This window comes from Schistocerca cancellata, chromosome 3 (genome assembly GCF_023864275.1).
Source record: "Schistocerca cancellata isolate TAMUIC-IGC-003103 chromosome 3, iqSchCanc2.1, whole genome shotgun sequence".
Lineage (NCBI taxonomy): Eukaryota > Metazoa > Arthropoda > Insecta > Orthoptera > Acrididae > Schistocerca > Schistocerca cancellata.
In genome coordinates this window covers 656,126,949-656,140,637 of record NC_064628.1, presented here as the reverse complement: position 1 = coordinate 656,140,637, position 13,689 = coordinate 656,126,949, and the positions used below count along the sequence as shown (strand labels likewise).

Here is a 13,689-nt window from a genome sequence, read left to right as displayed (position 1 = left end):
GCGGACACCAATACATCGCCTAAATCAAATGTGCAAGACCTAACATTTAAAAATTTCAGTAAAAATTCAAAGTATTGGCCTTTGAGGGAAAATTTACAGTTAGCTTCAGAACAGTACTATATGAACAATCAAAAGAACCAATAGCACATTTCAGATTTACACTGTGATGTTAGCTACAAATATCAAAATGATATCACTGGTCAATTAAATAAGTTTCAAATGACATGTGATGCATACATGGAACACTGCATGACAAAACAAGGGAGGATACAAAGTTTAAAATTTTACACAGTAATGGTTACTGCTATTTTGAAATACTGAAGCAAATTTTAGACATTAACTAAGAAGGACAAAAGAAGGACACAGCCAGTAGAAATGAAATTTTTAAAGAATGTTGAAGACATACTCTCAGAGATTAAAGAAGAAGAACTTTTAAGTAATCAATTATAAGCGAACAGAGAAGAGAGACATAGGACAACCAAGAACAGATGGCTTCAGTGAAGACAAAACAGTTTGTAAGCCAGCTTCATGAAGTGAAGAAGGGGGAAGAAGAAGAAGAAGAAGAAGAAGAAGGGGGAAGAAGAAGAAGGGGGAACAAGAAGAAGGGGGAACAAGAAGAAGGGGGAACAAGAAGAAGGGGGAAGAAGAAGAAGTAACTTGTAATGTTTTTTACATTTTAAGAAAAAAATAGCTACTCACATCTTCATTCCTGAGCTTCAGTATTTTAGTGTAGTTTCCAGGATAACCAACAAAACGACCCTTGAAAAATGCTATGTAAAATATTGATGAGTAGAAATTCACAAACTGGAAAATGAACACTTTGAATGTTAGATTGTCATCAAATTCTGTCTGTGTACGATGCATTTCTGAAACAAAATGAAGAATTTTTTCAAGCTGATGTTCTCAGTAAAACTGTTAAATTTTAGTAGAAATCAATCACATCTGAATAATGCAATGCAACTTTCAAACACATTGTTGCTTTATTCTATACATTTATGCAGTTATTTCAAAGTTCAACAAGCAAGCTTATGTGTCATCATTTAAAAACAGAGTCTTACTAGAGAAATTTAATGCTATATTTATTTAAGAAACTCTGAAAGAAATCGCTGTTTCGCACAGAAACATGAAAACAGGAAGTGCAAAATTTAGCTAAATTTATCAGAATAAAGGTTTTACATTAAATTAATATCATAACTTTTCATGTGATTGCATAGTAACACCTTCAAACTATGCACACTAAATTATTGCTGGAATCACTAAGAAGTTACTACAAATTGTGAAAACAGTTATGAGGGTTGATAAGGGCTCGCCCAATCAACAATAAATTACTGTATCAACAATTTGAGGAAGAACTGGTGAGTTGTTTGAGGTAATAGGTACATTCATAAAAAGCTCCAGCTATTAGTTGTAGCTTTGTGAGTCATTTTACAGTGGGCACTTTGTCCTGCAATAACATTTCTTTAATCCTCAATAAGATGAAATTTTAAACTATTCTTTGGATATAGAGATTTCTACTCCATACTACATTTAGGATCTTGCCTGTGCAGGGTTTTTATTGCATTATGATGCCTGGATTAAAACTTTTGAAATTAATTCATAGTTTACCTTTACCTGTTATGCCAGCAGGAACATGAAGCAGATCTCTTCAGCAATGCACTGTGATAATTATACTGCTACATGTGGGAATTTAAGGAGATGGGACCTAGATAAACTGAAAGAACCAGAGGTTGTACAGAGTTTCAGGGAGAGTATAAGGGAACAATTAACAAGAATGGGGGAAAGAAATACAGTAGAAGAAGAATGGGTAGCTTTGAGGGATGAAGTAGTGAAGGCAGCATAGGATCAAGTAGGTAAAAAGACGAGGGCTAGTAGAAATCCTTGGGTAACAGAAGAAATATTGAATTTAATTTATGAAAGGAGAAAATATAAAAATGCAGTAAATGAAGCAGGCAAAAAGGAATACAAACGTCTCAAAAATGAAATCGACAGGAAGTGCAAAATGGCTAAGCAGGGATGGCTAGAGGACAAATGTAAGGATGTAGAGGCTTATCTCACTAGGGGTAAGATAGATACTGCGTACAGGAAAATTAAAGAGATCTTTGGAGATAAGAGAACCACTTGTATGAACATCATGAGCTCAGATGGAAACCCAGTTCTAAGCAAAGAAGGGAAAGCAGAAAGGTGGAAGGAGTATATAGAGGATCTATACAAGGGCGATTTACTTGAGGACGATATTATGGAAATGGGAGAGGATGTAGATGAAGATGAAATGGGAGATATGATACTGCGTGAAGAGTTTGACAGAGCACTGAAAGACCTGAGTCGGAACAAGGCCCCCGGAGTAGACAACATTCCATTGGAACTACTGACGGCCTTGGGAGAGCCAGTCCTGTCAAAACTCTACCATCTGGTGAGCAAGATGTATGAAACAGGCGAAATACCCTCAGACTTCAAGAAGAATATAATAATTCCAATCCCAAAGAAAGCAGGTGTTGACAAATGTGAAAATTACTGAACAATCAGTTTAATAAGCCACAGCTGCAAAATACTAACATGAATTCTTTACAGATGAATGGAAAAACTAGTAGAAGCCGACCTCGGGGAAGATCAGTTTGGATTCCGTAGAAACACTGGAACACGTGAGGCAATACTGACCTTACGACTTATCTTAGAAGAAAGATTAAGGAAAGGCAAACCTACGTTTCTAGCATTTGTAGACTTAGAGAAACCTTTTGACAATGTTGACTGGAATACTCTCTTTCAAATTCTAAAGGTGGCAGGGGTAAAATACAGGGAGTGAAAGGCTATTTACAATTTGTACAGAAACCAGATGGCAGTTATAAGAGTCGAGGGGCATGAAAGGGAAGCAGTGGTTGGGAAGGGAGTAAGACAGGGTTGTAGCCTCTCTCCAATGTTATTCAATCTGTATATTGAGCAAGCAGTAAAGGAAACAAAAGAAAAATTCGGAGTAGGTATTAAAATCCATGGAGAAGAAATAAAAACTTTGAGGTTCGCCGATGACATTGTAATTCTGTCAGAGACAGCAAAGGACTTGGAAGAGCAGTTGAATGGAGTGGACAGTGTCTTGAAAGGAGGATGTAAGATGAACATCAACAAAAGCAAAATGAGGATAATGGAATGCAATCGAATTAAGTTGGGTGATGCTGAGGGAATTAGATTAGGAAATGAGACACTTAAAGTAGTAAAGGAGTTTTGCTATTTGGGGAGCAAAATAACTGATGATGGTCGAAGTAGAGAGGATATCAAATGTAGACTGGCAATGGCAAGGAAAGCGTTTCTGAAGAAGAGAAATTTGTTAACATCGATTATAGATTTAAGTGTCAGGAAGTCATTTCTGAAAGTATTTGTATGGAGTGTAGCCATGTATGGAAGTGAAACGTTGGATGGTAAATAGTTTGGACAAGAGGAGAATAGAAGCTTTCGAAATGTGGTGCTACAGAAGAATGCTGAAGATTAGATGGGTAGATCACATAACTAATGAGGAAGTATTGAATAGGATTGGGGAGAAGAGAAGTTTGTGGCACAACTTGACCAGAAGAAGGGATCGGTTGGTAGTACATGTTCTGAGGCATCAAGGTATCACAAATTTAGCATTGGAGGGCAGCGTGGAGGGTAAAAATCATAGAGGGAAACCAAGAGATGAATACACTAAGCAGATTCAGAAGGATGTAGGTTGCAGTAGGTACTTTTTTTTTTGGTTTTAGGGCGCAAAACTGCCATGGTCATTAGTGCCCAGTCCGTGACTTAGGAAACAGTAAAAAACCGAAAATGCAAACCAGCAGCAATGAGAACGATACTCAAAAAATTGGAGAAACTAAAAGCAGAAGGAAGACTTAAAAATCCACTACAGAAAGGGGTTGGTTGTCCCCAAAAAAAGCTTCAAATGACTGACGTCATTTGACTGGCACTAATAAACTCTAGAACACAATCGGCCGAGTGCGTGTCATCTGCTAAAATTGACGATATATCAGGTGACAGCTGTAGACGGGCACGTAACGAAGTAAAATAGGGGCACTCAATTAAAAGGTGTCTTGCCGTCCACAGCTGAAAGCAGTGGGGACAGAGTGGGGGAGGATCGCCGCTTAAAAGATGTCGATGGCTAAAAACACAGTGCCCTATACGGAGTCTAGTTCAAAGTACCTCCTCCCGACGACGCGTTTGGGAGGAAGAGGTCCAAGCACAAGGAAGAGCTTTCACGTCCCGCAATTTATTATGGGGAAGTGTCGACCAATGTGCGTGCCATAAAAGAACAACACGACGACATAAAATGCTCCATAGATCGGCGAAGGGAAGCGATTGAATAGCTGGCCAAAGAAGAGAGACTGCAGCCTTGGCCGCTATATCGGCTGCCTCATTTCCACAGATACCAACGTGTCCCGTGAGCCAGAGGAACGCCACCGAGACACCCCCCAGGTGGAGCAAGCGCAGACAGTCCTGAATCCGGTGGACCAGAGGGTGGACAGGGTAAAGAGCTTGGAGACTGAGGAGAGAGCTGAGAGAATCTGAGCAGATAACGTACTGTATCCGCTGATGGCGGCGGATGTAGTGGACAGCCTGGAGAACAGCGTAAAGCTCCGCAGTATAAACCGAACATTGGTCGGGAAGCCGAAAGCGATGTGGGGTGTTGCCAACAATATAGGCACTCCCTACACCTAACGATGTTTTTGAGCCATCAGTGTAAATAAATGTGGCTTCCTTCATTTGTGCACATAGAGCAGAAAATGCCCGACGATAAACAAGTGAAGGGGTACCATCCTTGGGAAACTGACAAAGGTCACGGAGCAGGCAGATCCGGGGACGAAGCCAAGGCGGTGCTGTACCCCAAGTTGTCAAGAAGGTTTTCGGAAAGCGGAAGGAAAGAGAATGGAGCAGTTGACGGAAGCGGACTCCCGGTGGTAGTAGGGAGGAGGGGCGGCCTGCATACCCTACATAAAAGGAGGCGTCGAAAAAAATGTCATGGGCTGGATTAGCAGGCATGGAAGACAGATGGCTAGCATAACGACTCAGAAGGACAGCTCGCCGATTGCACAGCAGAGGTTCAGCAGTCTCAGCATAAAGGCTTTCCACTGGGCTGGTGTAAAAAGCTCCAGACACTAAACGTAATCCACGGTGGTGGATAGAGTCGAGACGCCGAAGAATAGACGGCCGAGCAGAGGAGTAGACTATGCTTCCATAGTCCAATTTCGAGTGCACTAAGACGTGATAGAGGCGGAGAAGTACCACTCGGTCCGCTCCCCAGGAGGTACCATTCAGGACACGGAGGGTGTTGAGGGATCGCAGATAGCGAGCCGAAAGATAGGAAACGTGGGAGGACCAGCACAGTTTTCTGTCAAACATAAGGCCCAAGAATTTAGCGACGTCCGAAAACGGAAGGTTGACAGGTCCTAGATGTAAGGAGGGTGGAAGAAACTCCTTACGTCGCCAAAAATTAACACAAACGGTCTTACTGGGAGAAAAACGGAAGCCGGTGTCGATGCTCCAAGAGTGGAGGCGATCGAGACATCCTTGAAGACATCGTTCAAGAAGGCTGGTCCGTTGAGAGCTGTAGTAGATCGCAAAATCGTCCACAAAGAGGGAGCCCGAGACATCAGGAAGGAGACAATCCATAATTGGATTTATGGCGATGGCAAACAGTACAACACTCAGCACGGAGCCCTGGGGTACCCCGTTTTCTTGGGAGAAAGTATGGGAGAGAGTAGTGTGCACCCGCACTCTAAATGTGCGCTCTGCCATAAATTCGCGAAGAAAAAGGGGCAGCCGACCTCGATAGCCCCAAGAGAACAGTGTGCGGAGGATGCCTGTCCTCCAACAGGTATTGTATGCTCTTTCCAGATCAAAATATATTGCTACTGTTTGGCGTTTCCGGAGAAAATTGTTCATGATATAAGTGGAGAGAGCAACAAGATGGTCAACTGCAGAACGATGTTTTCAGAATCCGCATTGGGCAGGTGTTAAAAGACTGCAGGACTCCAGCCACCAAGCTAAACGGCAATTCACCATACGTTCCAAAACCTTACATACACTACTCATGAGAGAAATGGGGCGATAGCTAGAGGGGAGATGTTTGTCCTTTCCAGGTTTCGGAACAGGAACGACGATAGCTTCCCGCCATCGTCTGGGAAAAGTACTGTCAGTCCAAATTCGGTTATAAAGACGAAGGAGGTAACGCAGACTATGGGTTGATAAATGCAGCAACATTTGGACGTGGATACCATCCGGTCCTGGGGAGGAGGAGCGAGAAGAAGAGAGTGCATGTTGGAGTTCCCGCATGGAGAAAACAGTATTGTAGCTTTCGCGATTTTGAGAGGAGAAAGCAAGAGGTCGCACTTCCGCTGCACGTTTCTTCAGGAGAAACGCTGGTGGGTAATTTGAAGAGCTCGAAATCTCAGCAAAGTGCTGACCCAATCAGTTAGAAATTGCGACGGGGTCCACTAATGTATCATGCGCGACAGTGAGCCCAGAGACCGGGGAGAAACTAGGCGCGCCTGAGAACCATTGAAGCCGACTCCAAACTTCCGAGGAGGGAGTGAAGGTGTAAAATGAACTAATAAAGAATTTCCAGCTTGCCTTCTTGCTATCGTGGATGATGCGATGGCATCGCGCACGGAATTGCTTATAGCGGATACAGTTGGCCAAAGTAGGATGGTGGCGGAAAACGCGAAGAGCACGTCGCCGCTCATGTATTGCGTCACGGCACGCCTCGTTCCACCAAGGAACTGGGGGGCGCTGGGGCAATTCAGAGGTGTGTGGTATTGAACGTTCCACAGCTGTAAGAATAACGTCGGTAATATGTGTGACCTCATCGTCGACGCTGGGAAAGTGACGGTCATGGAATGTCATGGGAGACGAAAAAAGTGTCCAATCGGCTTGGGCAAACTTCCAGCGTCGCGGGCGCATATATGGCAGTTGAGGCTGCAGTCTAAGGACACATGGAAAGTGGTCACTCGAGTGTGTATCATCAAGGGCGAACCGGCCGAAGCGCCGAGCTAGCGGAACAGTACCAACCGAAAGGTCCAAATGAGAGAAATTTGTCGTGGAGGCAGACAAAAATGTAGGGACCCCAGCGTTGAGGCAAACAAGATCTGCTTGCTGGAAGGCGTCTAGCAATAGTGAGCCATGTGGACAAGGATGTGGAGATCCCCAAAGCGGGTGGTGGGCATTGAAGTCCACAACCAGCGAATAGGGGGTGGAAGCTGACCAAGAAGATGAAGGAGATCAGCTCGTGCCATTGGTGTGGACGATGGAATGTATACAGTACAAAGAGAAAAGGTATATCCAGAAAGGGAAAGACGGACAGCGACAGCTTGGAAGGAAGTGTTTAAGTGGATTGGGTGATAATGGAGAGTATAATGGAGAAGAATCATGAGTCCTCCATGGGCTGGAGTGCCTTCAACAGAGGGGAGATCAAATCGGATGGACTGAAAATGGGGGAGAACAAAGCGGTCTTGGGGACGCAGCTTTGTTTCCTGAAAACAGAAGATGACTGGCGAGTAGGATCGTAAGAGGATCGACAATTCATCCCGATTGGCTCGAATGCCACGGATAATGGACATAGGGTGAACAGAAAATGGAGGAATGTGACCAAGGTTGCCGTCAACTCAACGACTGCTCAGAGCTCGCGACCGACAGCACGGAATGGCATTCAGCCGAAGGTAGAAGATCCTGATCCATAGGTTGTTCAGGAGCAGCTCCTGCCACCAGCGATCGGCCGGTTGATCGGCCGCCAGCAGTGCGCCTCGGCGACACAGAAGACGGCCGAGGGCGATTTCCGCCAGGTGGTGCTGTAGATGGGACACGTCTTGGCGGAGAAGGAGATGAGCTGGGTTTCTTAGTAGCCTTCTTGGAAATATGATGTTTAGATGAAGGAGGAACCGATGGTTGTGAAGTTGGGGTACGTAAAAAATATTCACGAGTATGCTCTTTTTTCGAAGTCTTGGTGTCTGACTTTTGGGCTCGAGATTTAGCAGAACCTGATGAAGGGTGAGCCATAGAGTGGGCAGGCGAAAGTGGTGAGGTTGAACGGGCGATCTTTGCGCTGGCCGATCGGACGACCGTGGCACTAAAGGTGAGGTCGCAAGTCTGCGTGGCCGCCTCCTTTGTTGGCCGAGGAGAAGCAAGGACAGTGCTGTATTTTCCTGTCTGAGGCACGGTGGGCTGTCGACTGGCGAATAATTTTCGAGCAGCAAAGGTCGACACCTTTTCCTTCACTCTGATTTCCTGGATGAGCTTTTCGTCTTTAAAAACGGGGCAATCTGGAGAGGAAGCAGCGTGGTCACCCATACAGTTGATGCAACGAGGGGATGGAGGTGGACAAGCACCCTCATGGGCATCCTTGCCACACGTAACACATTTGGCCGGATTGGAACAGGACTGGCTGGTGTGATTGAACCGCTGACACTGATAGCAACGCATAGGGTTTGGGACGTAAGGCAAATGGAAATTATCTCATAGCCTGCTTTGATTTCCGATGGGAGTTGAACTTTGTGAAATGTCAAGAAGACAGTGCGGGTTGGAATGATGTTCGTGTCAACCCTTTTCATAACTCTATGAACAGCCGTTACGCCCTGGTCAGACAGGTAGTGCTGAATTTCTTCGTCAGACAATCCATCGAGGGAGCGTGTATAAACGACTCCACGTGAGGAATTTAAAGTGCGGTGCGCTTCAACCCAGACAGGGAAGGTGTGGAGCAGTGAAGTATGCAGCAATTTTTGTGCCTGGAGGGCACTGACTGTTTCTAACAACAAGGTGCCATTCCGCAATCTGGAACAAGACTTTACAGGACCTGCAATTGCGTCGACACCTTTCTGAATAATGAAAGGATTGACCGTGGAGAAGTCATGACCTTCGTCAGACCAAGAAACAACAAGGAACTGTGGCAATGATGGAAGAACTGTCTGTGGCTGAGACTCAGTGAACTTACGCTTGTGAGCAGACATAGTGGAAGGTGAGGAAACCATTGCAGAAGAATCCCCCATGATTACCGGCGTCTCCGATGGTGCGCTCCTCCCTTGTGGGGGCCCTCTCTGAGAGCACTCCCACCTTAGGTGATTGTTCACACCTCCCGACAAATGGACAGAGGGACCAATCGGCACTTTCGGAAGGTATCAGCTCGGGTAATCACCCCTCCCTGGGCCTGTCCATTACCAGGGGATACGTACGTGTCCTACCTGTCTACCCGGGGCGGGGAATTACGCGTTACCCCATCACCGGCTACGCACAAAATGCGTGGGTAGGCCTTCAGACATGCACAGGGAGGAAGAAAGAGAAAGGGAAAAACAAAGAAAGGGAAAGGAAAGAAGAGAGGTCTCAAACGCCGCAGTGGAGAAAAGGGTAAAGAGAAGAGGTAAGGGAAAGAGAAGGACAAAGGAAGGATGAAGACATACAAGCAGAGAAGGCGATGAATGCGTTTCATTTACGAGCGTCCGTCTCCGGACGTAGGCACAAACCATACTCCCAGAGGGGGAGAAAGGGAAGTAATGAGCCAGAGGTGAGGGGAGGGGGGGGGGGGCAAAGATGGGGGATAGGGAAGGATGCGGAAAGGGAAGGTATGCAGCCCGGAAAGGAAGGAGGGCCACATTAGCTCGGGGTCCCGTGCTCGCTACGCACGTGTCCACAAAAGAGTTGTGGACCCCCTGGGGGGGCAGTAGGTACTGGGAGATGGTGAAGCTTGCACAGGATAGAGTAGCATGGAGAGCTGCATCAAACCAGTCTCAGGATTGAAGACCACAACAACAACAACAACAACAACAACAACAACAACAACAACATCCTGAAAGCCAAGGATCAAGGCAATATGGTGGATGCAGTATTTTTTGACTTCCGAAAACCATTTGGCTTGGTTCCATTTCAATGAGTATTAAAGTAAGTTTGATCATATGAGGTATCAAACAAAATTTGTGACTGTACTGAGGATTTATTGGTAGGGAACAGACAGCGCATTGTGATGGAGACCCACTGCTAGAAGTAGAAGCAATTTTGGGGCTGGGTCAGGGAAATATATTGAGACCCACAGTTCATGTTGTATAAAATGATGTGGCACACAATACTAATACCAGTCTCTGTTTGCAGATGATGCAGTTACCTATAATGAAAGGATGCGTGAAAAAAAAGCTGTGCAAATATCCAGTCACATCTTGGTAAGATTTCAAAGTGGTGCAGAGGTTGGCAAATTGTTTTAAATGTACAGAAGTGTAAAATTATGCACTTCACAAAACACTGGAGTATCCTAAGACTACAACACCAATTGTTCACAGCTCTTTGGGCTCTTTCTTGCAACCTCGTGTCCAAGTTTCCCTAACATTGTATAAACCATAGCTCAAATTTCTTCACTGCAAATCCTCCTCTAATCGATTTTTCCATTTTGCATTATGTCTTCCTTTTTTCCCCCTTGTATGGAGGTTGCCAACAAAGTTCTTTCAGCCATCAGTCATCCCTAATCTCATTACAATCCCATGCCATTTTAAACAATGTTTTTCTGCTTCTTGGGTGATGTAAGTGGGAATTTTCATTCACTTCTTGATTTTGTTATTTGGGTTTTCTCTTGTTTTGAAACTCTAAGACTACTACTCAAAAAATTCATTTGGATAACTTCTAGTATCTTTCAGTGTTGTGTCAGTTCTCAATATCTGGCTCAATACAAGCAAATTCTTAATATTGTTAATTCATATAAATTTTTTGTCTTTTTTTAATTTGGTCTAACCAAAGGGTGGAAGTTAGCTTATTGATTGATTATTTGGCTTGGTTGACCCCTGCCTTATTTCTTTTAGTGGAACCTTGAGCTGAAACTATAACTCCCAGATACTTATACTTAAGATATATCTCAAGTAGTTCCATCTATGATAATGTCATGATGATATTTCCCACAGAGATATTTTTCGTTTTAGAAAAATTTATTGATAGTTCTGCCTTACTGCATGTGTGTGATTTTGTCAATAATGTACTCTATATCATATTATCTGCAGGCAATATACTTTGATCATCACTGAATAATAGAATTGATGTGCAACCCCATCTATGTCTACACCCATTTCAAACACTTTTTCATCAATTCATTAAGAACTTTTTACAAGGTGTACAACTTTGCTTCCACTGTTTGTCAATATGTGGTGACAACGGTAAGTAGTGGTCAAAAGAAACAGATCACAGACTTGAGGCAGTTAGCTTGGACCTTGGTCAACACAACCTCATTCGAACATTAGTCGATTTGTGTCTGCATCATAAAGTTGTTCTTGATTGAAAATATCAGTTTAAAAACCTAATCCTCGTCATTTGTGGGAGGCGTTAAGTACATATGGTAAGGTTGCTATTAGTGAAAGAACATGTTGTGAGTGGTTTCAACACTTCAAGGATGGTGATTTTAATGTCGTAGACTGGCATAGTGGTGGAAGAGAGAATGTTTCTGAAGATGCAGAACTGGAGACATTGCTGAGTGAAGACTCGTGTCAAACTCAAGACGACTTGGCACGATTAGTGGAAGGGACACAGCAAGCCATTTCAAAACGTCTCAAGGCTATGGGCATGATTCAGACAGAAGGAACTTGGGTCTCATGTGAGTAGAAACCAAGAGACGTTGAACGGCATTTGTGTGTTTGTGAACAGTTGCTTCAGAGGCAAAAATAGAAGAGATTTCTGCAGCGCATTGTGACTGGGGACGAAAAATGGGTTCATTATGATAACCCTAAATGCAAAAAATCATGGGGATATCCCGGCCATGCTTCCACATCGAGGGCCAAACTGAATCTTCACGGCTCCAAGATCATGCTCTGCATTTGCTGGGACCAGCTCGGCGTTGTATACTATGAGGTTTTAAAATCAAGTGAAACAATCACAAGTGCTGGTTATCAAATGCAATTAATGTGTTTGAGCAGAGCTTTAAAAGACAAAAGGCGCAATACAGCAAGAGGCACGATAAAGTGGTTTTGCAGCACAACAACACTCGACTCCATGTTGCAAAAGAGGTCAAAACGTACTTGGAAACATTAAAATGGGAAGTCCTACCCCACCCACCATATTCTCCAGACAATGCTCCCTCTGACTATCACCTATTTAGATCAATGGCGCATGGCTTGGCTGACCAACACTTCTGATCTTTTGAAGAAGTCACAAATTGGATCGATTTGTGGGTAGCTTCAATAGATGAACAATCTTTTCTATATGTGATTTGTATACTGCCCAAAAGATGGGAGAAAGTAGTGGCCAGCAATGGAAAATACTTTGAATGATACATGTGTGACCAATTAGTTTCATTAAAGCCTCAAATGTTGGGGGGAAAAATGGCAGAAGTAAAGTTGTAAACCTTGTAATTATAATCTCTGATCCCTAGTAAATATGTAAACATATTTAATCACAGCAACATACATTTTTATTTAATTTAATTATTTTTATTTGGGGAGGGGGCGGGGGAGGGCTGCGGTCATCATATGCTTTTTGTATATCTATGAAAATGAGAGAGAGAGAGAGAGAGAGAGAGAGAGAGAGAGATTTAAGCAATCATTCTTCCTGCACTCCATATGCCATGGTAATGGGAAGAAACCCTGGTATGAGGGAGGCCTATAATATATTCTGCAGTGGTTTGCGGAGTATGTATGTAGAAGTAGATACAGACATTGAAATGGGTATAATGGGTCTCTCAGTGGTGTGTACAGCAGTGTAGTTCTGTTATTTCTATCTGGCATTGAATTTTTTTTTTTTTAATACTGTGTTTATCTCACAATGCTCAATGATTATTGTACAATTAAAAACATCCTCAAGCTGCTAGAACAACTCAAAGTTACTATGGTGCAACACGCTGAATGGGTCATCTACACTTCAGCTTCTGTAAGAAGGGTGGACATGTGAATTCTTCAGGGAAATATACAAAGCAGCATAAATCTGATAACATACTGTCTTAATGACAAATACTATAGCTTAACATTTTTTGTAACATCTACCATGAATCAAGGTATTTTTTAGCATAAAGTAATAGCTATCCCTCAGCTCACTCTGGTGTAATATTTATAGCATGCCAATGTGACGTGCTGTTGTGACAGTCCCCAATGCAGTGCTGTTTACAATTAGAATGAAACTTTCAGAACTGATAAGTAACTGTCCCTCCCTTTGCCTTCACATTTAAAACTGGTGTAGGAAATTTTTTTCACCACCAGGCTTGACTTGGATACTTGCAGGATGAGGTTTACAGTGACTCCAGTTATGAAGGTGGGAATTACAGACAAAATGTTTGTTCTTTTCAGTTTTCTTTTATTTAGCCTTTCCTTTGTTCTTTTCTCTTTTCACCAACATATGAAACCTGTGATGAAAATGTCGAGCTGGGTTTGGTGGGCTTGTTTAGCATTTTCAGCCCACCACTTTACTTTGATACTGACACACCTGAAAGATTAATATGGGATAACAGCCTCTGACTTCTAGATAGGCTGCAAATGATGAAATAATAAGCAAATTTTGCAATCCCAATGTGCTCCGTGCTGAAACTTTCAACTTTAGGACACTTTCACTTGCTTTTTCAGATCTCAACTTCATGAGGCCCATGGGATAGTGGAAAACCATCAAATCTGTGAAATGGATAAAATAGAGAGAAAAGCATGTATCAGTACTCATATTGGATTGATACTTTACTTTAATGGCACAGCGTTTGCTGTTTTGGGCCAAAATTAAGAAAATGCAGCTACCACG

At 43.3% G+C, this 13,689-nt stretch overlaps 1 protein-coding gene across 1 annotated transcript in view; it reads right to left on the bottom strand.

Moving 5' to 3' along the window:
• LOC126176487 (anoctamin-7-like) overlaps positions 1-13,689 on the bottom strand; it is a 272,929-nt gene that overhangs the window by 48,619 nt on the left and 210,621 nt on the right. Inside the window, exon 11 of the mRNA XM_049923641.1 lies at positions 700-866. Coding sequence (XP_049779598.1) covers positions 700-866 — 167 coding nt within the window. The remainder of the gene's footprint in view (positions 1-699; positions 867-13,689) is intronic.